The sequence below is a fragment of the Capsicum annuum genome, chromosome 2 (genome assembly GCF_002878395.1).
Source record: "Capsicum annuum cultivar UCD-10X-F1 chromosome 2, UCD10Xv1.1, whole genome shotgun sequence".
NCBI lineage: Eukaryota > Viridiplantae > Streptophyta > Magnoliopsida > Solanales > Solanaceae > Capsicum > Capsicum annuum.
In genome coordinates, this window is record NC_061112.1 from 129,178,782 (window position 1) to 129,205,198 (window position 26,417).

Below are 26,417 nucleotides of genomic sequence, written 5' to 3' on the forward strand. Positions count from 1 at the left end.
TTAAGATTCAATCTTCATGTCAAATGTTACTAATTGCAGAATCAAAAAATGTATAATTTGATGTAGTTGATATCAAATTTAATACCACCTGATGCGACTTAGTTCATATCAATTTCATTCAACAATGCAAAATACGAAACAAACGTTAGAGTAACATAACATTATATAAATACTACATAAATACAAAAAATAAATTTTTTCATACCCACAATCTTATAAAAACAAACAGTAATAATCGAGCACCAAAAAGTTAATTCAAATTATTAATTATATTAGAAAAACAAACAGTGAATAGAAAAAATGATTCAATATCAATTTTATACCAATTTAAGACAGAAAAAAATCAAATATTTTCAAGTTTGTATGTACTGCTATAGTCCATGAATACAACTTTGTTACTACCACATCATGTACATACTTACTAGAAAAAATAAAAAGAAATAAAAATCGAGGATAATAGACATGATCACTAAGTGAGAAAATAACATATAAATGACCAATCATTCGGCAATAAGTACTAAGAATTCATTGATATGCATGTTGATATGTGAATTTATCAGAAGAAGCAACTTAAATGGTGTACAAGAATTTGATGAACTAAAAGTCTGTATGCTTTTTCTGTAAGATGAAAGTTATCCCAAAAAACATAATCGGAATCATCGGAACATACCGATGTGCATAACTCTGCAACTTCTATTTTTCCTGTTCCACAACATCTATTTTCTACAACTTTGAATCCTGCACGGTCATATAACGAAAGAAACGGAGATCTTGTCGATATTCAGGAAAAATGCAGCCATATTTGTATCATATTTCTGAGGGTTGTTGATGACATCAAGTGGAAGATTATATATATCTACATACACCAATCTTGAATTAGGTACTTTGATTTTCAGAGAACTTAAGTCATCTGCCAATTTGCTGTTGAACAATTGTGCTGCTTGGTTCAAATAATCAACACATTCCCTTTCTTCTCCTCCTCCTCTCAGTGTTCTTTGTGATGGCACGCATCCGATTGGTGGTATGCCAATATATATTTAAATTCATTTAGAAGGCATAAAAAAATTAACAAACCTGAATAATCCCATCTCCCTCCATGACGGATCATGATTGAATGCAAATTAATAAAAATTCATATTTTTTATCTAAAGATATACTTGTTTTTTGCTTTTCTATCAAATTCTAATCAACATAGAATGCGTTTTTTGTTTGATGGTAGAGAGAAATCGTGTAAAAAGTGGCAAGTAGTGTATGAAGATGGAAACTCTTAATGCAAGCATTAAAATAAGAAGATAAATAACGGTTTGAGGGATTTGAGGTGGATAAATATCAGTAATTAAGGTTAACTACTTTTAAGGAAGGTAAATTGTATATTAATTGTATTAAATGTTAATTTTTCTTTTTCAGTAATTGCTTTTTTGTATTTTCAACAAAAGAATTTTTTTTTTATATATATTTTTTTAAGATGAAAGTTGCTATAACTTAAAAACTTAAAAGTTTTGCTGTAAGTTGTAATAACTAATCTAATAAATTTATATAGTTAATTTTTCCAATAATTTATGCAAATCTAAGAATTTATCAAACTAATAGATGATGGTTTTCATTGGGCCTTCAAATTTCAAAAGTGGAAGGAAGTCCAAGAAGTTTCTGGCCCAAATCACAAAAGGAGGAGAGATCTTTTTTTCGCTCCGAGTACCGTAATGCCTTGTTCTGGTTTACTTTACTATAACTATATAATAAGTATAAATAACATAAATAATATTCCCTCACACTTTTTTAATAAGATTTTTTTATTATATTGAAAATATAAGTTATTGTATGAATCGCGCGGTATAACTATAATCAACAGAAGAATCAAATCAGCATTCAGCAAAGTTAAACCCTAAATCGAAAAATTGGAAACCTTTATTTTGATCTATCAATAACATGCAACAATGCCGCAAGTGAAGGTCGTGGCGAGGAATTTCATGGACATGGTGGCTTCATTGCCTATAATGAAACTCGACATGCTTTACGACAATTCCTTTATCTGTGAAGCCATTCTTAGGTATTCATTTCATCCTAATTTAAACACCTTTTTTAGTTTTATTTTTTCGTGTAAATTGTAGAATGGATGTGATTTCATCTATTTAGCCTACTGTGAGATATATACTGTGTAAAATTTGGATGTAAAAGAAGTTTAATTTGTCTTTGAGCTTATTATTCTGGAGAATCAAATGAACTTCAAGCTATAGGGGGCCAACACAAGTATAAACATACACAAATTTATAATGTTGCATGTTTTTGTAGAACGTATTTGTACTTTTTTTGTATCCATTGCAACAAGAGAAAGTAGGAATTGATCCCTAGTCCTCAAGACAATGACTCTATATTTAACCAAGTGTGCCTATTAGCCTTATGTAGCAACAATGGGTGTTAGAATATAATGTTATACGTACCAATTTCTTGAAAGTATATACATAAAATTAACATTATATTCCAAGTGCATTCTGTGTGATTGTCGAAATATTAAAACGTGAAAAATTTCTGTAGGTTTCTTTTGTTATTGTTTGTTTTGTGGTTTGTTGGTTAACTGGTGATAAAGTGAATTTTTTTGGGTGATTTTGATGGAAATTATGAGTTTTTTCTTCTTGCCTTTTATTTATCTTACAACTACACCAGATTCACGTAACTAACGGTACTTAAATGCAAGAGAACTACAAGTCCTACTTAGCACCTGATTTTTGTTTATAAGTTTTATTCTTTCCATCCTAATTTATTAGGCGATATTTGACATGAAGTGTAAGATGTTCATTCAAGTCATACTTTGTATTGGTGATATTGAAAGAAAATATGGAAATGATTGTTGAAAAGTTGTTCGATAGTAAACCGTCACATGGAAGTTTAAAACTTCAAATATTTTTTTAAACATTTTTGAATGTTCCAACATAGAAGAGTGTGATAAAAATTGTGATGGTATGATTTCAGGTTCATATTAATATGTTAGAAATCTTTGTGATTATTTTTCTTTTTGGTTTGCATCTTATTTTTAATTAAACGCGTAGGGTATTATGAATTTTTTTGCCATTGTTGTATCTGTTACACAATATAATTCTTTTTGCAGGAGTGGAATTGCTAAATATCAATATTTTCAAGCTGTTACTCTCTGTTTATTGGTGTTGCAAATGCGTGTGAAATGTAGACAATACCCATCCACAATCTTGTTATTACTCATTGGAGTTTTTCCATTTGTAGTTTATGCCCTCCGCTTCATTGTGCAACCAAGAAACCTTTCTCTGTCCCTAATTCAGAAGTTCATACCTAAAAAGTGGAGGCGTGTTCGAGAATCAGACCCCCGAAACTGTGGCCAATCCTTGCCGTGTAGTTCTCATGAATGTATTTCAGGGCCTTGTAACGCAAGAAATGAATCTATGGTGGATTGCCTAATGATGACCTTGAAGGACTTTGTGGGCCAAGGTCACATATGCAAAGCCTTTAGAACTTTTTCTCTAATTCGGACTCATGTCTCCTTCTCAAACCCCTTGTGATGTCATTATACAGTCATTATCGTCTCTTTTATCATGTTGTACTAATTGTAAGGCACTCTCTGAAGGAAAACAAATTCATACCCACATTATTAATTTAGGCGTTGCACATAGTTGGAATTTGGTGCCAAGGATAATTACCTTCTATACGACCTTTGGTTTACTTGATGATGCTCATATAATTGTCGAAACTTCAAATATTTTGCACCCTCTCCCTTGGAATCTCCTTATTTCTTCTTACGTTAGTGTGAGAAATAATGGAGAAAAATATTATTGAATTGTTGTTTCTAAATTATTACATTGAAACCCTATTTATAGACACTACATTCCAATCCTATTCCTAATAGGACACTACATTACAATCCCTTTCCAAATAGAATTCAATATGCTATTCCTATTCATATTCTAACACTCCCCCTCAAGATGGTGCATACAAGTCGTATGTACCAAACTTGTTACAAATGTAATTAATACGAGGACTGATGAGGGACTTGGTGAAGATATCTGCAAGTTGATTACTTGACTTCACAAATTTTGTAACAATATCTCCCGAGAGTATCTTTTCTCTGACAAAGTGACAATCAATCTCAATTGGAGTAGTTAGTTGAGTATCTCATTCAATTAGAGTCTAGAAGGTTCTCAAGTCACTATATAGAGAATTGTACTCAAGTGACCAAGCATTATGAATAATATTCTCAATTGTTAATTCAGTTTCTATTTCATCTTTGTCTTATCTTCCATTAATTGAGCTGATCTACTCGAGTAATCTCCGTAATTACTCCTGTACAGCTACTGAATTCTCGTATTGCTCTGATTTCTATTTTATTTTTAGTATGTCTTATTCCTTTTATGTTATGCCACCCACCATGCTTAATGGTGCATTACGCTTTTGCTTACTATTCTCTATCTTGAGCCGGGGGTCTATCGGAAACAACCTCTCTACTTCTTTGGAGGTAGCGGTATGGACTGCGTACATTCTACCCTTCCCACACCCCACTTTGTGGGAATACACAGTGTTTCTCTGATTTCAGCTATCAGTGGTATCAAAGCTAGGGATTCTTGGCAACAATGGTGAAGGGAGGTCATGCAAATGGTGATTCAGGGAGTGATTCAACAGGGGATGGAGGTGATTTGAGGGAATTGATGCAAAAATTAGTTTCGGAAATTGGGATTCTCAACTCTGAAGTGGCCAATTTAAAGCAATTGGATCGAATAGTTGTGGAATTGAAGGAGCAACTGGTGACGAATTGCAGGGGAAGTTCACCTGTTGAGGTCGGACTCAAAACTTCGAGGGAAAGGCAACCACGGGAGGAGGAATTTAGGGGTTCCAATCCAACGGGATTTCAGAAACAAGGTATCTCCAGATATGCTAAATTGGATTTCCCAAAGTTTTCGGGGGATGATGTGAAGTCATGGTTGTTTAAGGTTGAAAAACTTTTCAGTTTTGATGAAGTTCCAATGGAGAAAAGAATTGGTTTAACTGCTGTGCACCTGGAAGGTGAAGCAAAACAGTGGCATCAGTCTTTTTTGAGGTACAGGCAATATACTTCCCCTCTTACGTGGAATGAATACGTAGTAGCATTGGTGGAAAGATTTGGGTTGGATTTTGATGATCCAATGGAGGAAATTAAAAAAATTAAGTAAACGGGATCTGTAAGGGAGTACCAGGCTTTGTTTGAAAGTATGTTAACCAGAGTCTACTTGTCCCAAGAAAATGCAATTAGTTGTTTCCTTGGAGGGCTTAAGGAAGAGGTAAACATTGCTGTAAAACTGACTCATCCCACTATTTTACCCCAATTGTATAGATCTACTAGGATGCAAGAAGCATACTTGGAGGCTCAAGCTAAACTGTACAAGCATACAACCACTAGTTTTAGCTCATCCTACAGGAATTTCAATGATCAGAGGTCTCAGTCTAAGACATTCTTGCAGAATCATGGTTCTGAAAGAACTGAGAGAAAGCCAAATGTTAACCGGAGAAGGCTGAGTTTAGATGAGATCAATGAGAAGAGATCTAAAGGCTTATGTTTCTTTTGCAATGAAAAATATGTCCCAGGCTATAAGTGCAAAAACTTGAAACAATTGTATCTTCTTGAAGTTGAAGAAGTAGAAGATGAGCAAGACTATGCAGAAGTTGGGAATCAGGAAGAGAAAGATGAGGCAATACTTCCAAAGATGGAGCAAATTGAGATTTTTATTCATGCACTCAATGGTTCTTTAGGCCCTAGAACATTGAGGGTAACCGGATATCATGCTAAAAGGCCCTAACATATTCTACTGGATACTGGGAGTTCTCACAATTTCATTGATCCTGAAGTTGTGAAGTTGTTAGGCTGTACCACCAAGACAACTGCACCACAAATGGTAGCAGCAACTGATGGAAATGGAATGAAGGTGGACAAGGTTTGTCAGACCTCTTGGTTGTTACAAGGGGCAGAGTTCACTGGTGAGTTTTTGTTATTACCCTTGGGATCTTGTGGGTAGTTATGGGGGTTCAATAGCTTCTAACACTAGGGGACATCAAGACGAATTTCAGAAAATTGACAATGGAATTCATGTACAAAGGCAAAAAGCATGTTTTGAGGGAATCATGCAAGCAGTTAGAAGCTTCAAGTGGTGGGAGAATGGAGAAACACTCAGGCAATGGATCACAACTCTGCATGATTCAGGTGATACCCGCAATGTGTTATACATTACAATGTGCTACAGTAGAATCTGAAGAAAATGTCACAGAACTTCCTAAGCTAACAGAGTTATTACTTGACTTTAAGAAGTTGTTTGATGAGCCTACTACACTACCACCTTCTAGGGGTGTATTTGACCACAGAATTGTCTTACACTCTGGTACTGAACTTGTGAATAAAAGGCCTTATAGATATCCATCTGTCAAGAAAGATATAATTAAGGGGTTAGTGCAACAAATGTTAGATCAAGGGATAGTGCAACCTAGTTGCAGTCCCTTCACTTCTCCTGTGGTCTTAGTTGGTAAAAAGGATGGGTCTTGGAGACTCTGTAGACTATAGAGAATTGAATAAGAACACTGTGAAAAATGAATTTCCTATTCCTATTGTTGAGGATTTGCCGGATGAGCTAGGAGGTTCTAAAATATTTTCCAAAATTGATCTAAGATCTGGATATCATCAACTAAGAATGACACCTGAAGATATTCCAAAGACTGCATTTAGGATGCACTCGGGGCATTTTGAATACTGGGTGATGCCATTTGGATTGTCCAATGCACCTGCAACATTTCAAGGACTCATGAATACAGTGTTTAAAGCTTTTCTCAGGAAATTTATGTTAGTATTCTTTGATGACATCCTGATATATAGCAAGAGTTTTGATGATCACATAGCTCACTTAAGAGCTGTTTTCCTTGCAATGAAGCAATATTAGTTGTTTGCTAAACAATCTAAGTGTTTCTTTGGTGTTAAAAAGATTGAATACTTAGGGCATTTTATCTTAGAGGAGGGGTATCTACTGATCCTTTGAAAGTTGCAGCAGTCAGAAACTGACCGTTACCTACTAATCTCAAGCAGCTAAGGGGTTTCCTTGGTTTAGCTGGATATTTTAGGAGGTTTTTTCAAGGCTTTGGTATTATTAGTAGGCCATTAAATGATCTATTAAAGAAGGATAACGTCAAGTGGTCATTAGAAGCTACTTCAGCTATGGAACAACTCAAGGATGCACTCACACATGCCACTGAATTAGCTTTACCTGATGCAGGCAAGACCTTTGTTGTGGAGGCTGATGCTAGTGGATCTGGAATTGGTGCTGTGTTAATGCAGCAAGGTCACCGCATAGCCTTTATCAATAGATCTTTTTCCCCTAAGCATGCTGCAATGTCTGTGTATGATAGAGAACTTTTAGCCATTCTTTATGCAGTAACCAAATGGTCTCAGTATTTGTTAGGACAGAGGTTCATAATTTTAGGACAGATCAGAAAGCTCTAAAGTATCTTATGGAGCAGACATTACACACAAACTCGCAATTGATGTGGTTGACGAAGCTGATGCCTTTTGATTACACTATTGAATATAAGAAGGGGGTTGACAATAAAGCAGCTGATGCATTATCAAGAGTCACTGGTGCTGAATTGTTGACACTGGTTAGCACTAGTATCAATTCTGATTTGTTGCAAGCTATTACTCAAAGTTGGGCTACTGATACTGAGATGCGTGCTATTATCTCTAAATTGCAGGCTGACCCTACTGCTAAAACTCAGTTCTCTTGGAGTCACAACCAACTTAGAAGAAAGGGTAAGTTGGTGGTAGGAAATGTTCCTCAGTTGAGGAAAAATATCATAACTTTGTGGCATTCTACTGTTAGTGGTGGTCATTCAGGTGTAGAGGCTACCTTAAAGAGGTTGCTTACACTATTCTATTGGAAGGGCATCAAAAGTGATGTCAAGAAGTTTGTGTTGACATGTGATGTTTGTCAAAGGAATAAAGCTGATCTTGCAGCTTCACCTGGTTTATTACAACCTTTACTTATTCCTGATGTAGTATGGTCTCAACTCAGCATGGATTTCATTTATGAACTTCCTAAATCAAATGGTTACGAGGTTATTCTGGTGGGAGTTGATAGACTAAGTAAGTATGCCTGCTTTATTCCTCTTAAACACCCATACACTGCTCAAATCTGTCGCTAAAGCTTTCCTTAAAGAGGTAATATAACAAGTGACAGAGATGTTGTCTTCTTGAGTACATTTTGGCAGGAACTCTTTTCTTTACAAGGAGTTCAACTTAACACTTCCTCAACTTACCATCCTCAATCTGATGGACAAACTGAGGTAGTAAACTGGTGTCTTGAAACATATTTGCAGTGTTTTTGTGCTGCTGATGCAACTGATTGGGCTGAATATTTGCCCATGGCTGAGTATTGGTATAATACCTCTCATCATAGCTCTATTCAGCCTACACCATATGAAGCACTATATGGAAGGCCTCCACCTCTTCATTTACCTTATTTACCTGGTGAGTCTGCTTCTGCAGAGGTGGATAACACTCTCTTAAGTAGAGAACTCAAACTACAGCTCCTGCAACATCACTGGCCAGAGCACAAAATCGAATGGAGCAACAAGCTGATTCCCATAGGTCTGAGAGGTCCTTTGATGTTGGTGATTGGGTGTATTTCAAGACCCAACCTTATAGACAAACTACTGTGACCAATGTACCTTTGCACGAATTGGCTGCTAGATACTATGGGCCTTTCCAAATTGCTAAGAAGGTTGGATCTGTCGCTTATACTTCTTCCTGTCGGGGTCAAAATTCATCCAACTGTACATGTTTCTCTACTCAAAAAGTGTCATCAAATCCCTGATCAAATATCTTATCCATCAGTGACTGATATAGCTAGCCCCTATTGCCCTCAACCTGCTGCTATACTTCAAAGAAGAATGGTAAAGAAGGGTAACAAGGCTGTCGCTCAAGCCTTGGTGCAATGGGAAGGCCTCCCTGCTGACTGTGCTATGCTACCTGGGAGTTCCTTACTGCTTTACATACTAGATTTCCTCATCTTAATCCTTAACTTGTTTACATCCTTGAGGACAAGGATCTTTTCGACCAAGGGAGTACTGATACACAAAAATGAGACATGTCACATTATTAGTTAGTACTGTACAGGTCACCAAGTTAGTTAGTCCAGGTCAGCAGTTAGTTAGCTGAGTTAGTTGGAGTAGTTAGTTGAGTATCTCATTCAGTTAGAGTCTAGAAGGTTCTCAAGTCAATATATAGAGAATTGTTAATTCAGTTTCTATTTCATCTTCTTCTTATCTTCCATTAATTGAGCTGATCTACTCGAGTAATCTCGGTAATTACTCTTGTACAGCTACTGAATTCTCGGAATCCATCAGTGTTTCTCTGATTTCAGCTATCAGATAGGCTAATGAAAATATGTTTTGGAAAAATAAATTCTTGTCCAATTGATTCAGCTACCACTTTCTCATGACAGATTCGATTGTGGGAATCTGATCTGAATCGGGTTGAGATGACGCCAGCACACCTCTATGATGAATTCCCTTCTAAATTGAGGACCAAGCAACATGATATTTGCATTAAGCGTAATCTTGATTGAACTTTTTAATAAGTTTGTGTGCCTAACATGATTTTTGTTGCTTACTAAACTGTAGGACGTTTTTGAGGCTGCATGCGATTTTGCCAGAGAATATGGAGCATTTCTATGGGAGGACTCTAAGCGAATGCATCTCATAGCTAAGGCTGATATTTTGAATGAGATGAAGGAATTTCTTCGTCGTCAAAAGCAATAGCACTTTTCTTTTCTGACTGCCTTCATTCAGTACGGTTGATGAAAGGTTTTTCATCAGTTGTCCTCCGGCGATGCCATTTTTCCCAGTTTAACTTGTACATGAATTTTGTTGTAGGTGTATGTTTTCATCGTGCTTCGAATGCCTTCTTTAGGACACCTTGTGATATCTGTACTAACGACTGGATTACTAAATCATCTTTGACTTGCAAATGCTCTTTGGTTTTGGCAGTGATTTCAGTGACAAATGTATTTAGCTTTGAGATTGAGTGATAAGAGCTAACAAAACTGTGTTCCGTGATTACCAGCAGCCATCATGTCTTCTAAGCATCTCAATAACAGTAGCTGTAATTTGAATTCAATAGGAAGAGGAAATTTTTTTTTCCAGTAGAATACATAGCAAACTGAAGGGAAGAAAAAGGAATACACAACAAAGTAAAGAGAAAAATGTTTAAGAACACAAAACTAATGTCATTTTTACTTTCTAAACTCCCTGCAAAGTTGAAACATGACTATGTCTACGTATCTTTAATTTAAGACCACAAAATTTAAAAGTAATTTTTATTTTCTTCAACTTAGTGCGAAGTTAAACATGACAATCAAGTTGATACAGAGGGAATATTATATTGCCACGACGATGATCTTTATCTTTTCCAAGTATTTCATTTCATCATCATCATATTACACTACAAAAACTAACTATTTGGGGTCATGAACACCGTACTGCATAGTATCATTTTGGCAATAATATATCCCTATCCTGCCTGAGCTAGCTCTACAAAATCTTACGTTCATGAAATTTTGAAAATAGACAGTCGTTATCTTTGACCACATCTTTGGACAAAGGCCTCTTTGCTTATATAAGCACAAGAAGCAACTCATAATTCACTAGGTACTCCAAGAAAGTAGATTGAACAATGAGCTCTTTCTTAGAAATTTCCTTTTTTTAGCCTATCTGGCCAATTTTTACATATCAAGGCAAGCCACCATCACTATCATTTCTCACAAATTATGAATCCAAACAGTTATGTATTTCCATGCATTATTCAAAGTTATCCTTTCAAACATAGGGAACTATTCACCTAGCAAGTGATACAGTTTCTCTTCAAAGTTGAAGATGATAAAACCTGTAAGGAGTTACCTGCAATTGTCACTCAAGATTGCAAACTTCACAATCGGAATTATGGGCATTGCTATGCTTATTTACAGTATATGGATGATTAGGGTTACTAGCCATCATCCCCTGATTATGCTCAGTTTCCTTGGTGAGTTCTCAGCTTACTGTAATTACTTTCACAACATATTGTTTCTTTTTCATTTTGACCAGTCGCGGATCCCTGGATTTTTATCATAGAATATAACTTTCCAAGGATGGAACCATATTAGCATAAAAGAAATACTAATGCTGCTGAAATAATGACAGGTTTATCCATGCATTTCTTGGTATTGGCATTGCTTTGTGAGCAATCACTTTCCTTGGTCATGTTGCTGCACACTCTGCCAACTCCTGTTGCCTCTCATTTGTATCCTTTTTCTTTATAGTTCTTAAGGAATTTAATGTTTGCCCAAAGGGAAAGAGATTAAAAAAAATGGACCTTTAACTATAATCATAGTATATGTTCCTCATACTTGTGCTGCTTCTATTAGAGATTGCTATTACAGCTGATGTTTTCTTGAACTCTGACTGGGAAAAGTTATGCATCTAAGAAATCTTTATCACATTGTTATTCAAATAACGCTACTCGAATTATCTTTCTGTATTCTATTGATCAAGACATCAACTAACAATGAGATGTCGTGATCAGGATTTACCAGAAGATCCATCAGGAAGGTTTCATGATTTCAAGGATTTTGTGAACTCGAATGACGATGTGTGCCAATCAATAGCCTTGCTTTGTTTTCTAACACAGGTAGCAAAAAGGGAAAAAAGCTTCAAGAAATTTCAGTATGTTTTTCTCGTCTCGAATTATGTTTACGCGATTCTTAATAAATAAAAATTGATAATAGGCAGGGGTGTGGCATTTTATTGGCTCCAATTCTAAGAGCTGTTGGGAAAATTAAGGAAAATAGTCATGAGAATGAGGATGAATATGCAGAACCAACAGCTCCACTTCTGAGACCTCCAGAACTGCCACCAAATTCTTCACTGTATCCATATGTTATTGGTGAACCAGTTAATATCGAACCACAGTGTCTACAAGATTGTTTTGAGTTCTGGAAGATGAAGATGAAGGTTGGAAAATCTTGTTATTTTTGGCTTTTGATGTTATTGAAGATTTCAAGCTTTTGCAGAAGAAGCTGAAGTGTGAAGTGTTGAGGCAGCATTACAAGTGGCATAACTAAAATAGTGAACATGAAGTTTGGAGATTGGTACTATGATATAACCTGCTTAGGTAGAATTGATCATGCTATGCAGCTTCTCCAATTGCTTAAGATTGAAGTTTATCAGAAACAGATAATACCATATTGTATATTAGAAAGTAGTAGTAGTATTTTGCAAGTTTTATGTTGAGTGATGTTGCTTCATTTATCACAATGAAGTATATTTGTTGAAGGTTTATCAGCAACGATCTCTCTACCACAGGGCTCGGAGGTCGAGGTAAGATCTGCATACACTCTATCCTCCCAAGACCTCGCTCTGTGAGATTATACTTGGTACCTTTTTTTACATTTATATTTGTTGAGAATGAGTAACTTTATGATATCCTACTTCAACTACCTGCAAGAAGGGGAAAATTACAGATAAGTAACTAAATACATCATATATTATACACGCTCATAGATGGTGACCATAAAACTCTCCACTTGAGAAAGCAGCAAATGCCGGTGGTGTTTATGGCATGCTAAAACATTAGAAAACAAACAACAAAAGGTACATTGTGTTTTCAAGGAGTAAACTGGTACTGTACAAGCATGTACAAATTAGGAGATGCAATTAAAAAGCTCCATTTTTTGGCTAATCTAACTTAGCTTCAACCCCTGCGCCACGATGACTCGGTCGGGTTCTTCTAATCAGAAGGTGAAAAAGTAATCCACCTGAATTTCTAAATCTAGTCTGACAAATTTCTTGATCCTTAGTATGATTCAATCCCAATGAAAGCATTGCACTTCTACCTTATATGAATATCATAGTGATAAAAAACATTGTCCAGCACGATCAAGGGCAACTTATCTATGAACATGAATAGCCTCCTCAGATTCTCCCTTGTTATCGTTGACATGTCCACGACGTCTTTGTTGTCCATGTATACCCACAGGTCGCCAGAGTTTACCCTTTTAAGGCTATCACGGCAGAAGGGGCATAACTGTGACCTCAAACGCCTGCAATGCATTGTATTCGATAACTGTCGGTGGGAGTAGTTGTACGAGCAAAATTAGCACTAGAAAGCAGATATAACGCTGAATATACATCATTTGCAGAGTAATAAAGCACAACACCCTAGAAGAAACGAGTGCAGCAGTTACCAACACTAGAATATGTGTGCGACCACCACTCTCCAAAGAGCCTCTTTAACAGAATAATGGTAGTATTAGGTATATAACTTACCATAGCACTTGATTATTTCCAGTACTATTTAGGAGACAGCTACTATCGAATCGACCTAAACATACATGCAACACAGATATATGCCCACAGTGATTTTCCATTACTTCCCTCTAAATAACTTCTCATTAGGTTCCAAGAGCCAATTCAACATTACCAGTATACAGTACTCCTGCTTCATTTCATTTGAAGGTGTGATTAAGCATGAAGTTTAAACAGAAAAAATAAAAAGATTTTAGAACTTGTGGTCTAAAAGAAGCCATGACATTTTTGTGCCTATATAATCATGTCATCAAGGGTATAATGGAAGTTCAAAGTTAAATAGTTTCTAAGTATAGAAAGATGTCATTCTACTTGGAAAGATTAAAGTGAAACGAGTATCACATAAAAATCAAAATAGAACAAAGGGAGAAACAGCTTCTGCAGATCAATAAGAAATATCCAAGGGTGTCTCTGCCCCGCTGAAATGCAACTCCACCTAAAAGAAAAAATGGGATGGGAAAATCCCATTCCTCGGGAGAAGGAAACAGTACTCAGACTCAGAGGTGAGCACATGAGAATAGATCATCAAGGTTCAAAATTAAGCCCTCAATAAACATGGTCATTTTAGCTGCGAAATAGATCAAGGAGGAGTCACATTCTATATGAATAGGAAAACTTTCATCTATGAGAGAGAGAGAATGGAAAGACGTGGTCATGGAAAGTTAGAAATGCAGAGAGAAAATAAGATATAGCAGGACCGTATTTACTTCACCCCTAGATAACTGAATGGCGGAGCAACTTATAACCAGCAGTAACTTTATGTCTCCTCTAGTGCTTTACAGGACCATGGGATACCTGTTATCTCAGTTTTCCTAAGAAACAGTCCCCATGGAGAGGCAGCAACCTAGGACTCCAGAATAACTTTACCTAATAATCTAATATCATTGACAACTCCAAATGCCGTTAAGTGGGAAGAAGCGTATTTACATGAACTAGCAACTATTTCAAGCTGCAACAATGTGCGTGTGTCTAAATATTTCCAGCAATCCGTGGAATAGCAGCATATCTAGTTAACTGCAGCATCTCTACATTGTACAACAATCTGTCATCATCAAGCAAAAAAACATGGATCCAAATACAAAACCAAATCAAACAGGTCCATTATTTTGCAAGGGTCACAGAAAATACACTTAGTCAGAGCTTCAGTTAGGAGGTGGAGGCCTGCCTCTTTGCTTTTAAATTTTAGTGACAATCTTTTTATTTGACTATTTTATTAATGACTTTCTCCATGCCACCCGCGCGCTCGAGGGGAGGGGGCTTTCTCATAAAATAACTCGGATCAGCATGTTCAAAAGAAGACACTGGAATCCAGTAGTGCAGTGATAGAAAAGAACAGAGAAGCAGTCCAGCTTCTTAGACAATGCAGTGTTACCGGTTAGCAGGAAAAACCATACTCTGGCTGCAACATTGGAACATGTTTCCCATTAACAAATAGTTAAGATGATGAATGCTAGTTATATAGAGCTTAACCCTGATAATACTCTCATTCAATAAACTGAAATAACAGTTAAAATTCAGGATAGACCACTTCCACTTTGCACAGGCACCGTATCATAGAGACACAAAAACACTAAACAAGAATGTACAAGGACACAAAGCAGACCAGCCTAAGCTATATCAGTTAAATTAGCTCCTTCTTACCATGTTCTGATGAACAGAGGGAAAATGCCACCCATCAGAAGCATTTATCATAATTATTAAATTGCCACAAGCAATTTCATTGTTGGTGAATTTTATAATACTTTTTAGGAAGTTCCTGGTTAGTGAATAATATTACAGAATATTTCACTATGACAAATTACGAAAAGTCAACTATCCAAAAGGAAGGGGAGATACAGATGCAGCCATTTGCCTAAGCATGTCTATTTCTATAATGTATTTCAAAAACTAAGGTACAAAAGAATCAGCTTAAAAAGCAAGACTTTTTTATCCTTAAGTTCTGTGACTAACATGCCAACAAGATAGTATACACTGACCTAATCCTTCAACAACCTAGACCAAGCTATTAACTTCTTCATGCCCTAGCCGTCTTTGATCTAGCTGGCCTGATAATATAGAGAAAGAAAGCCCCAGACTACCTAATAGAGAGACCACTCACTAGGAAGCACTCAGCGGCTGTAATATAAAAAATTTAAGTTTATCCATATAGAATGGGGGTTAGAAAGAGTACAAATGAAATATTATTTTCCCTCTGCAAAGATACTTGGGTCGCTAAGGATTATCTAAATTCTGCAGCACTGGCAATGTCTTCCTTGTCCCAAGGAATTTCTTAATTCAACTGTGAGGGTGGCCTGGGATGGGAAAGTTAATGTCCTAAGAAGTGGCTCGAAATTTACCAGCACCACCAATGATAGGCAACTGACTATGAAATCTGTTATTTAAAGTTAACACGCAGCTTCTATCTCACACAAACTGCACATTAAACATACCATTCACGATGGTATTTCAAGCACAGGGCATGATTGCATTTGGGAAGGACAATTTTTCTGTTCATTTCCATGCAGATTCCACATTCCTCTTCCCTTTCAATGTCCGAGTCAGAGGACTGTCTGTAATCCTCATCATCTCTTCTCCAGTATCTCTCCATGCAAACTGCTTTTTGCTTTTTGTCTTCTGAATCCATAACACCTCTTTCAAGTTGACGTTAGGAGGGATAAATAACAGCTGCACAAGATTAATAATTATTAGCAACCATTATTCAGTATAGCTGATTTATCTTAATACTTACATGAATGTATCAAATGAAGGAAAATGTAAAAACTCACCATAAAACTCCCTAATGCTTGCTTTCCTTTCTTGAACTGACATGGTTCTGGTGCCATCAACCTAAACCTAGAGCCCGAAAAAACCGATCCCGTGACATGGTTATTGCAACATAAAAAAAAGCTTGAAATTGAGGAGATTAGAAATGTATGAAAATGTACAATCCCAAACCTTGTAAATTAGAATTCTCAGCAATCCAAGGGCACCAGCAAGGTGGCAATCAGTCCACTGCACTAAGAAAAGGAACAGGTGCGCTGCTGGACTGTAGGACATTCTGATCTGTAGACAAGCTCTATTGTACTCCCTGGGAAAGTCAGATGCCCTGCACCCCAAAATTCCAATAATCATATTCCAAAAGACAGAACCATCAAGGAAGAACTAAACATTGAACTACCAGGTCCAGACAACTATGTTCACCATACAGAACAAAGAGTGGTCATCCAACAAACCTAAGTGAATTGCAAAAGCCTCCAAATAAACGAGGGGGAAGGCTAATAAAAACGTAACAACAGAAATTTCAGTTTCTCCAGGAATATGAAGTCCACTTGTATTACAATCCGATTGAATAACTGGTGATGAAGCCTGAACAGTAGAATGGGTAGAACGAGAAGTGGATTGTGTGATGAGCATTTTAAAGCTCACTTTTAAACCTCTACTGTATTATTTAAGTTGTTCTTATAAAACGCCATGATATAATTTTAATACTATCTATAGTAAGTATGTTTCCACAGAGAAGTTACAAAATTTGATGTTCCAAATTTAAAATAAACATTAAAGCTAGACCCAACAAAAGGTGGTAGTACTTTTATAACTTAAGGTTGAATCTGTTTAATTGTAAATTCTATATCCATCTAAAAAAAAATTGAGTCCTCCTCCTTTCAAGATCTATATAAGGCAGTCCTTGATATAAATACTTCATGGAGTACATTCAAAAGCAAATGGTGGAATAGAATAAGTCTGCACTAAGGGATTTAAGAGAGTAAATCAAGAAAAAATGAACACATCTATAAAAATGAATCAGTAATAACATGAACAGTAGTAATATTTGGAACAGAATAAGTGTGCACCAAGGGATTATCTTGCGAAAATACACTTGAGACTTGAATAATTAATGTCATCAGTATTCTGTTTAAAAAGTCTCTGTCCACTACCTTGAAGACTAACATAGATTCTATAATTGTTCCATTATTCTACAAAACTTGCAAACTGGAAAGAGAAAAAGATCATCAGTGGTCAAAAAGATCAAGAAAATCATATGAGCTTCAGACAGGGGAGTGAAAAGACAACTATGGCATTGAAAGAATCACAAGCTAAAGTATGTGCTAACGTTTCTCTGCACATGGTTTAAGGAAAGTGCTGATATGCATAAAACAGGGCATTTAATGCCAGAGTCATTTACCTCAACCGTGGCAAAAAAAGCAGAATGTTTGATCAAACTGGCACATATTCTGCATGAGTGATGGGATCTACTTTTCAACAGGAAAGATGAGCAAAGTCCTCATGGAAATAGTCAAAGGACTGGATCACAGTCTCACCTTTCCTTTCCTAAAAAAGGAGTCCTTCACAAAGTTCTTCTTCGGAAGACGAATCCTCTGTAGTCAAGTGACCAGTGTCTTTTATTTGCTTATTCAGTCCTCCCAGTAGATAATAAATGTCATTTGTTTGGCCACTGGTGGTATCTGCAACCAAAAAGGGAGAAAACCCAGAACCCGTATCGACCCAAGCACATCCGGGAGATTTTCTTACACCGAAATCCCGCATGATGGTCCTCACTTCTGCCAGTTTGTTCCAACGTCCGGCATCTGCATACATATTAGCAATCAACACATAGTACCCAGGATTATCAGGCTTCAGCTCCAGCAGCTTCTCAGCTGCCCATTCTCCCATCTCAGTATTCCTATGAATCTTGCATGCTCCAAGGAGAGTTGCCCACATTTCAGGTGTTGGTTGATAAGGCATCTTCATGATAATTTTCTCTGCCTTTTTAAGTAGACCAGCCCTACCAAAGAGGTCAACCATGCAAGAGAAGTGCTCCAGATGGGGAGTTATCCCATAAGTACTTTGCATCTGTTCAAATAGTTTCTGTCCCTGCATCACAAGGCCTGAATGACTACAGGCTGACAATGCAGCAATCATGGTCACATGGTCTGGTTTTATATGGAGCCTTATCATCTCATTGAATAGTTCAATTGCTTCCCTTCCTTCACCTTGAATACCATATCCTGCTATCAGCGAAGTGTAGGTAACTACATCTTTCTTGCTCATCAAATTAAATAGCCTTCTGGCTATAACCACCTTTCCGGATCTTGCATACATATCCACAAGTGAATTCCACAAGAGCAAATGTTCCTCAAACCCTTCACGCCTTGTAAGATAGCAGTGAAATTCTTTACCATGTTGTAGATTGGCCACCCTAGCACACAGGGGGAGAATGCCTGCTATTGTGATATAATTCGGCTCAACACCAGAAAGCAGCATTTCTCGGAAAAGAAAAGAGGTTTCCTCAGACATGTCCCAATGTGCAAAGCCAGATATAATTGTATTCCAGGTAATTACAGCTTTAGAGTCAACAAGCTGAAACAAAATATGCGCCTTCTTAAGTGCCTTGCATCTGGCATACATATTGATTAGAGCATTTCTTACATTATCAACATCACCAAGGTGACTTCGAATCACTAAACCGTGAATTTCTTTTCCAATTTTTAACAAACCAGTGTGGGAACATGCACTCAAACCGATAAGTGTTGACACAGGTTCTAGCTGAATTCCACAAGTTCTCATTTGAGAGAATAATTTAAGAGCCCCGATAAAGTTACCTGTCCTCAAGCAACCTCCAGCTATGGTATTCCAAGTAATAATACTTATTTCAGCACCTGTAGCCCTCATTTTATCAAAAAGCTCAAAAGCTTTACTCCACATGCCTTTGGAAGCATAACCAGAGATTATTGAATTCCAAGAAACTGCATCCTTAATTGGCATCCTTGCAAATATATCATGTGCAACATCCAATTCCCCACATTTCACATACATGGAAACTAAAGCATTCTGGACAAATAAGTTACCCTCTAGGAAACTAGCATCTATAGATTTGTGAATATCCCTGCCCAAAACAAGATTTAACTGTTTACCACAGGCCTTTAGAACAGATGGATAAGTGAAATCATCGGGTCTTACACCTCTATTCACCATCTGCCTGTAGGCAAAGAATGCCTCTTCATTCTGTCCCTTTCTGACATAAGAAGAAATAAGGAGATTCCAAGGGAGAGGGTGCAAAATATTTGAAGTTTCAACAATTATATGAGCATCATCAAGTAAACCAAAGGTCGTATAGAAGGTAATTATCCTTGGCACCAAATTCCAACTATGTGCAACGCCCAAATTAATAATGTGGGCATGAATTTGTTTCCCTTCAGAGAGTGCCTTACAATTAGTACAACATGATAAAAGAGACGATAATGACTGTATAATGACATCACAAGGGGTTTGAGAGGAGACATGAGTCCGAATTAGAGAAAAAGTTCTAAAGGCTTTACATATGTGACCTTGGCCCACAAAGTCCTTCAAGGTCGTCAGTAGGCAATCCACCATAGATTCATTTCTTGCATTACAAGGCCCTGAAATACATTCATGAGAACTACACGGCACGGATTGGCCACAGTTTCGGGGGTCTGATTCTCGAACACTCCTCCACTCTTTAGGTATGAACTTCTGAATTAGGGACAGAGAAAGGTTTCTTGGTTGCACACTGAAGGGGGAGGGCATAAACTACAAATGGTAAAACTCCAATGAGTAATAACAAGATTGTGGATGGGTATTGTCTGCATTTCCCACGCATTTGCAACACCAATAAACAGAGAGTAACAGCTTAGAAATATTGATATTTAGCAATTCCACCCCTGCAAAAAGAATTATATTGTGTAACAGATACAACAATGGCAAAAAAATTCACAATACCCTACGCGTTTAATTAAAAATAAGATGCAAACCAAGAAGAAAAATAATCACAAAGCTTTCTAACACATTAATATGAACCTGAAAGCATACTGTCACAATTTTTATCACACTCTTCTATGTTGGAACATCCAAAAATGTTTAAAAAAATATTTGGAGTTTTAAACTTCCATGTGACGGTTTACTATCGAACAACTTTTCAACAATCATTTCCATCTTTCTTTCAATATCACCAATAGCACATATGACTTAAATGAACATCTTACGCTTCATGTCAAATATCGCCTTATAAATTAGGATGGAAGGAATAAAACTTATAAACAAAAAACAGGTGCTAAGTAGAACTGGTAGTTCTCTTGCATTTAAGTACCGTTAGTTACATTAATCTAGTGTAGTTGTAAGATAAATAAAATACAAGAAGAAAAAACTCATAATTTCCATCAAAATCACCCAAAAAAATTCACTTTATCACAAGTTAACCAACAAACCACAAAACACAGTAACAAAAGAAACCTACATAAAATTTTCATGTTTTAATATTTCTACAATCACACAGAATGCACTTGGAAACAGGAGGTCATGGTTCAAGCCTTGGAAACGGGAAAGCAGGAGGTCATGGGTTCAAGCCTTAGAAACAGCCTCTGGCAAAAATGCAAGGTAAGGCTGCGTACAATACACCCTTGTGGTGGTGCCCTTCCCCGGACCCTGCACATAGCGGGAGCTTTAGTGCACCGGGCTGCCCTTTTTTTTACACAGAATGAACTTGAATCTGGAGAAGAAAGGAACCTCAGCAGCTAAATGGGAAGACCAAGAGTGTCTTCGGAAAATTCTTTCCAAACTTTCTCATGTTTGATCAGTCAAAATGCTTTGGAAAACATTTTGTCTAGAAATGCAAATTCCTTAAAAATGAGAAAAATGTATTCCCTGGTGGAAGTAGAAAAAAAAAATTCGATAAGTGACATGTCAATTTCATTGTCACCTCCCCACCCACCCAAACCCCCACTCCCAGAAAAGCTTCAGTATTATTACCCAGAAAAGCTTCAGCATTTTTATTTGACACACAAATTACTACCATTTTTTTCTTTATGAGATTTTATATAGAAAAAAGAACAAGTAAAGTTCTTTTTAGTTTCACAATAATCTATACAATATTATTTAAAAATCGAAAACTAAAACAGGCAAAATCCCAATATCAAAGATCAAAACTTTTTAACATCTGACAAACAACAGTTCATCAGCAAAACCATTCAAACTTGTAGACCTAACAAATGCCACCCACTTTCAAGAATATCAAACTATTACCTCAAAAAGCAAAACAAACCATCTTCAGCTCCAAAGTCAAACACCCACCATCTTCTCTCAAAACCTGGAAGATCCCATACACAAATTAAAAATATTAATATAAGTTTTATCCTTAAAAGAAAAAAAACACCCAAATAAAATAACATTAAAAAAAGGGAAAAGGGTCAAATGTATCCCTCTACTTTCATTAATTAACTAAATTTATCCTTCGTTATACCTTAGGGCTATTTACACCCTTTTCATCACGAAACTTATCAAACATGCCCTTAATTTGGATGGAAACCCCAAATCAAAATATAATTCCTAATAGTATTACTTTAAATTACCCTATTTCCTCCTTAGAACCGGACCGATCCGATACTCTCTCCTCCATTTTTTCTTCCCACCTCCAACCGTGGTTGAAACCACACCACCCCAAATCATCACTTGAAATTTCCCAAAATAATAGCAACTTTTGATTCTCATATTTCTTTCTTCAACAATATTTTCATATTTTGAACAATCAGAAGAAACTCCATATCTGCATTTTCTAATCTCTTAGCAAATCATATCTTTGAAAAATTTCAGTATTTTGATGTATATGTATTTAAACAACAGAGATGATTTTCAACATGGGATAAAACGAATTATTTGGCTTTGTACTTGAAATCTAGGGCATGTTTCTCCATTCCAACGGCAACAAACAATAACAACTTTAATTCACAATGCTACTAGTACTTCTTATTTATTATTTGTAATTAAAGTGGTTTGCACAAGTGAATGAACTCATAAGCTATAAGGACCTCTAGACAGTGTTAATTTTGGCATTAGCTAATTGGATAAAATTATAAAGAAACAACGACCATAGAGAATAAGAGCTAAGATGGATCCAGTATTGTTGTTTCACGCTCTCATCCAAAGATTAAGATTTGATATTTATCTTGATTAATCCTAGCAGATTTACCTCAATTCAAACAAACTCTCATTGACTCCACACGCCAAATTCGAGTTACCACGTAGTAGAAGTCCGTAGTGGAAATAGATAGTAGACGTCCATGGTGGTTGTCGTCGTTGGTCTCGCCGGCAACTGTGGTGGTGGAAATGGGTAGTATAATGGTGGCAGTTCTTTTGAAAAGGAGTAATCCTTAGAGAGATGAATAGGAATGGGTTGAGTAATTACGTGGATCGGGTCGGGTTAAAGGCGGAAATAGGATAATTTAAGTAAAATTAAGAATTATATTTTGATTTGGGTGTTTCCATTCAAATTAAGAATATGTTTGATAAGTTTGATAAGGGTATAAATAGCCTTAAAATATAATTGTGAGGTTATAAATAGCTTAAAATATAATGAAAGATAAATTTAGCTAATTAATAAAAGTTGGGGGTTAAATTTAAGAAAAGCAAAAATAAAAGCATACTCAATTGGCTTAAAGATAAAGAAATACCCATGATAAACCCTATTAACCCACCAACTTAGCTGATCATGTCCCCAAATACAAATAACAAATAAATAAATAAATAATACTTCTCCAGTCTCAAATTGAGATGACATATTAATTAAAGTAATTAATAATATGATTAATTTATTATAATATCTCTATTAAATGATGTTTATATTTTAATTTAAATAAAAATAAGTAATGCAAAGGATAAAATATGAAGAAAAAAAATTGTCGCTTCTTGATTAATGAAAAAAAAAATAAGAAACTAAATTAGAAAATTTGAACGACTATTTTGCAATAAGGGAGTAAGAAAAAAAAAGCACTCATTTAGACATTTCAAAAAAAATACCCCTTCCATAAAATCAAGATCCATATACCAACACACTTACCCAAATGTTATTTTCTTAAAAAAACAATCTTTGATACAAACTTTACAATTCTTTAAAAAAAAAAATCACTTTTCTCTCTTTCCCTTAAGCCATTATTAATAATGTAAAGAGAGGAAAGATAGAAGAAAATTCAAAAAAAAAAACTTCCAACATATATATATCCTAATTAATATAAGGATAAATTACACAAATTTCAAACTTAAAGACTATATTACCTAATACTTCTTACTTTTTAAAAATTTATATTAAATCTCGAATTGTAAAGCTTTACTTTTGATACATATCAACAAAACCTCACATTCCATTTTTGCTCCATCATTAACTCATGCAAGATATTTTTTTCTTCAAAGACTACCTTCCCTAAAATCTCTCCCAAATTATACACTCCATAACAAATAAAATTATTTAATATTTTCTTGATTAATCTTTTAGTTCTTTATAATATTTAAATTATGAAATCCTAAAATATATGAAAAGAGGAAAAAAAATAATTTTAAAATTATGATATCCTATATATATGCTAAAACAAATTCGCCAGAAAAATGAATTGAGTAGAAAGTTTATCATTTTATTTTTTTGTAAGAAGTTATCGTAAGATTTTTAGTTCCATGCAACAATTGACAAGAAAAAAGAATTTTACTAGAATTAGAAAACCACATCTATTTATAAGAAAAAATTCCTCCATGAAAAGATAATTAAATCAAGGATTTTCCTTCCCTATTTTTTATCCTCCATTAAAACATGCAACTATTTTTTTTTTCCACAATTTCCTTCCCTAAATCTCTCCCATTTAAAAAAAAAAAAAATCATTCGATACATATATAAATTTATTTAATTATTCATACATGTTTAAGTTAATATTAGTATGAAATTCGTTCGTGATACATATAGGTGATACATAATTTTTTATTCATACAATTGATACATGTATAAAAATATTAATTTTCTGAATACATTTTCATAATGTAACGATGATTCATATGATTGATACTTTTGTTATCATTATATAGGTGATACATTTGTTGACAGTGTATGAGTGATACATTTTGTTGTTAAATTATTGATGATACATATATTTATTTCAACTATAAAAATATATCACTAATATAACAAATATCATCTTTAAATTAATGCAGATAGTATTAATATAAATCACAAAACTTTCATAACTATTTAATATAAATCATATAAAAATTATAGAAATACAATCAAATGTATCACACATTTTTCATAAACCAGAATTTAGTTTCTTGTTGCTATCTTATTCTAGGTATCTTTATCAGTTGGTATGGTTGGATATTTGCAGCTTTTAGATTTAACTTATCTGTTATCAATTTAAATATATTAATTCATCAATTTAACTAATAAAAAATTTAGTTGATTATGAATTTAGTAGTTACCGGTCAATTTATTGAGTAACCAACAACTATTTTACTTGCGTCAGTATACATATAATTAACAGAAAGCAAAAGGCTCAATCTTTGAGCTATTATAATTCTTATCGAGTTGATGGTTAGAAATGCAATCACTATAACAAAAAAAAAATTAAAAAAATAGCGATAACTAGTTAATGACAATAACGTATAACTATCAGTAAATTAGTGATAATAACATTTTAATACTCTCTGAAAATGCTTCCAAAGCATATAGCGACATTAGATCCAATGATAATTAACTAATATCGATAAAAATTTTAATGATCTTTGTTAATGTATATATTTACAGGCACTATAAAGCTTTTAAAGTTGCAAGTGAACTTTCAAGAGTAATATGAATTAATCTGAACGTTTCCTCGTGCAATTGTTACCCATCATCTGAAAAATTAATACGCCAAACATACATGTATGGTTTAGTTCCAATTATTTCCAATTAAATTGTTTTAGATCATTTAATTTTTTTCGGGATCAAACATGCAAGGAACAAAAGCATATGATCATAATTAGTTGTCATGAAACAGCCACCTGATGCTTGCCCCATTATATTCTTATTAATCTTAGACTTGCATGGTTTCTATATATGTGGAAAATAGTCATAAAGCCTATCATTCTTGATTTGCTTTTTCTACTTATTATATATTTTTTTTATATTTCCCACCATCTATGTTTTGGACACGTAGCATTTTTTTGGATCTAATCTATATCGGCACAATGAATTGTCTTACCTATAAATGACTCTACTTTAGGGTTTATATCTATTCAATTTTGTACTGCTGTATTATTTTGTTGGGGGATGGAGATTGGAGATTATACAACTTAAATATGAGCTCCAAGAGTTTTCTTTTAGAAAAGTTTATTTGGAATAGGGTCAAAAAGAACTAAACCTACTTCTTAAGCCTATTAGTAGTAAATTAATTGAACTAATTAATCTAATTCAGTTACATATGAGTTTGTCTTAAGGTCTTGCTCTCGTGATTGCAGATCCAACATTGAAGCAACTCAAGTGCAATTTAGATATTTTCATCTAGTTGGATAGGAGCTAAAAGGGTTTATTATTATGAGTTACTCATTAAATTAAGTGCAATTTAGCTATTTTCATCTAGTTGGATAGGAGTAAACGGGTTTATTATGAGTTTTTAAATTTCTATGTATACAACATGGGAATTTTAATGCAGAACTAACATTATTTTGAGATTTGATATTTGTTTATTCTGGAGTACACACAAAGAACAAATGGATGTTATTACTTTAAGAAATCAAATTTACATTACAATGGACCTTGGCTTAACTCAAACCTCAAAAGCTAGCTCATGAGAGGAGGACCATATACCTTTTAACCCATCGATGTGGGACTCTAACATCCCCGTACGTCCAGGACTGGACATCTGGAGCATGACCAGTACAAGACGAAGCTCATAAGGGGAGGATAGACCATAGATCCTTTAATCCACTGATGTGGGATTCCAACACACTAATTGATACGTCTGGTTCGATAAAGCCAAAATAACACTCGTAGGAATTGAGAAAAACCTTACAACAAAGAAACTGACTACGTGGAGCTTTATAAGTGACATGAGTGTAAAGTGTTCCAGTATATATAGTATTAAGTATTGTGTATATCCGATCAATACATATTTGAATGAGACAGAGTAGGTACGTAGTAGTTGTGGATAAGAGTAATATTTGTTTGCCAGTACTGGTCTAATAAATGTAGAAAATACTTTTAAATCATATGTATGATGAATGTAGCTATTTGTTCTGTATTATCTGTACTTCTGTAG

At 35.1% G+C, this 26,417-nt stretch overlaps 3 protein-coding genes across 7 annotated transcripts; 1 reads left to right on the plus strand and 2 right to left on the minus strand.

Annotated features, from left to right (window-relative positions):
* The first annotated feature begins 1,775 nt into the window (after nucleotides 1-1,775).
* On the plus strand, nucleotides 1,776-12,342 carry LOC107859380 (tetraspanin-19). Of its 3 annotated transcripts, none has more exons than XM_016704368.2 (4): nucleotides 1,776-2,047; nucleotides 3,104-3,456; nucleotides 9,655-11,053; nucleotides 11,594-12,342. In XM_016704368.2, the coding sequence occupies exons 1-3, from the start codon at nucleotides 1,935-1,937 to the stop codon at nucleotides 9,663-9,665; spliced, it is 477 nt and encodes a 158-aa protein (XP_016559854.2). In that variant the 5' UTR covers nucleotides 1,776-1,934; the 3' UTR covers nucleotides 9,666-11,053; nucleotides 11,594-12,342. The 3 variants fall into 3 exon arrangements, with proteins under 3 accessions (XP_016559854.2, XP_016559853.2, XP_047262896.1); XM_047406940.1 differs by lacking the exons at nucleotides 1,776-2,047; nucleotides 3,104-3,456 and adding an exon at nucleotides 11,212-11,482 and having other exon boundaries at nucleotides 10,578-11,053; nucleotides 11,594-11,698; nucleotides 11,800-12,342; XM_016704367.2 differs by lacking the exons at nucleotides 9,655-11,053; nucleotides 11,594-12,342 and having other exon boundaries at nucleotides 3,104-3,698.
* Nucleotides 12,343-12,574: 232 nt separating this feature from the next.
* Nucleotides 12,575-15,997, minus strand: LOC107858174 (E3 ubiquitin-protein ligase AIRP2-like). Its single transcript, XM_047406941.1, has 2 exons — nucleotides 15,804-15,997; nucleotides 12,575-13,109 (listed from the first exon to the last, which is right to left on the minus strand). The coding sequence occupies exons 1-2, from the start codon at nucleotides 15,995-15,997 to the stop codon at nucleotides 12,899-12,901; spliced, it is 405 nt and encodes a 134-aa protein (XP_047262897.1). The 3' UTR covers nucleotides 12,575-12,898.
* LOC107859381 (pentatricopeptide repeat-containing protein At1g71490) lies at nucleotides 12,575-26,211 on the minus strand. 3 transcript variants are annotated; one of them, XM_047406936.1, is made up of 7 exons: nucleotides 25,967-26,211; nucleotides 21,391-21,454; nucleotides 17,537-20,033; nucleotides 16,309-16,459; nucleotides 16,140-16,206; nucleotides 15,804-16,038; nucleotides 12,575-13,109 (listed from the first exon to the last, which is right to left on the minus strand). In XM_047406936.1, the coding sequence occupies exon 3, from the start codon at nucleotides 19,897-19,899 to the stop codon at nucleotides 17,683-17,685; it is 2,217 nt and encodes a 738-aa protein (XP_047262892.1). In that variant the 5' UTR covers nucleotides 19,900-20,033; nucleotides 21,391-21,454; nucleotides 25,967-26,211; the 3' UTR covers nucleotides 12,575-13,109; nucleotides 15,804-16,038; nucleotides 16,140-16,206; nucleotides 16,309-16,459; nucleotides 17,537-17,682. The 3 variants fall into 3 exon arrangements, with proteins under 3 accessions (XP_047262892.1, XP_047262894.1, XP_016559856.2); XM_047406938.1 differs by lacking the exon at nucleotides 25,967-26,211 and adding an exon at nucleotides 22,334-22,802 and having other exon boundaries at nucleotides 17,673-20,033; XM_016704370.2 differs by lacking the exon at nucleotides 25,967-26,211 and adding an exon at nucleotides 22,334-22,800.
* Between the last annotated feature and the right edge of the window lie 206 nt (nucleotides 26,212-26,417).

Excerpts from the sequence above, each read along its gene's own strand:
- LOC107859380 (XM_016704367.2), top strand. The coding sequence starts at position 1,935 with ATGCCGCAAGTGAAGGTCGTGGCGAGGAATTTCATGGACATGGTGGCT. Across the intron at positions 2,048-3,103 it reads ATCTGTGAAGCCATTCTTAG|GAGTGGAATTGCTAAATATC; the intron begins GTATTCATTTCA and ends TTCTTTTTGCAG.
- LOC107858174 (XM_047406941.1), bottom strand. The coding sequence starts at position 15,997 with ATGGATTCAGAAGACAAAAAGCAAAAAGCAGTTTGCATGGAGAGATAC. Across the intron at positions 13,110-15,803 it reads TTGAAATACCATCGTGAATG|GCGTTTGAGGTCACAGTTAT; the intron begins GTATGTTTAATG and ends AATGCATTGCAG.
- LOC107859381 (XM_047406936.1), bottom strand. The coding sequence starts at position 19,899 with ATGCCCTCCCCCTTCAGTGTGCAACCAAGAAACCTTTCTCTGTCCCTA.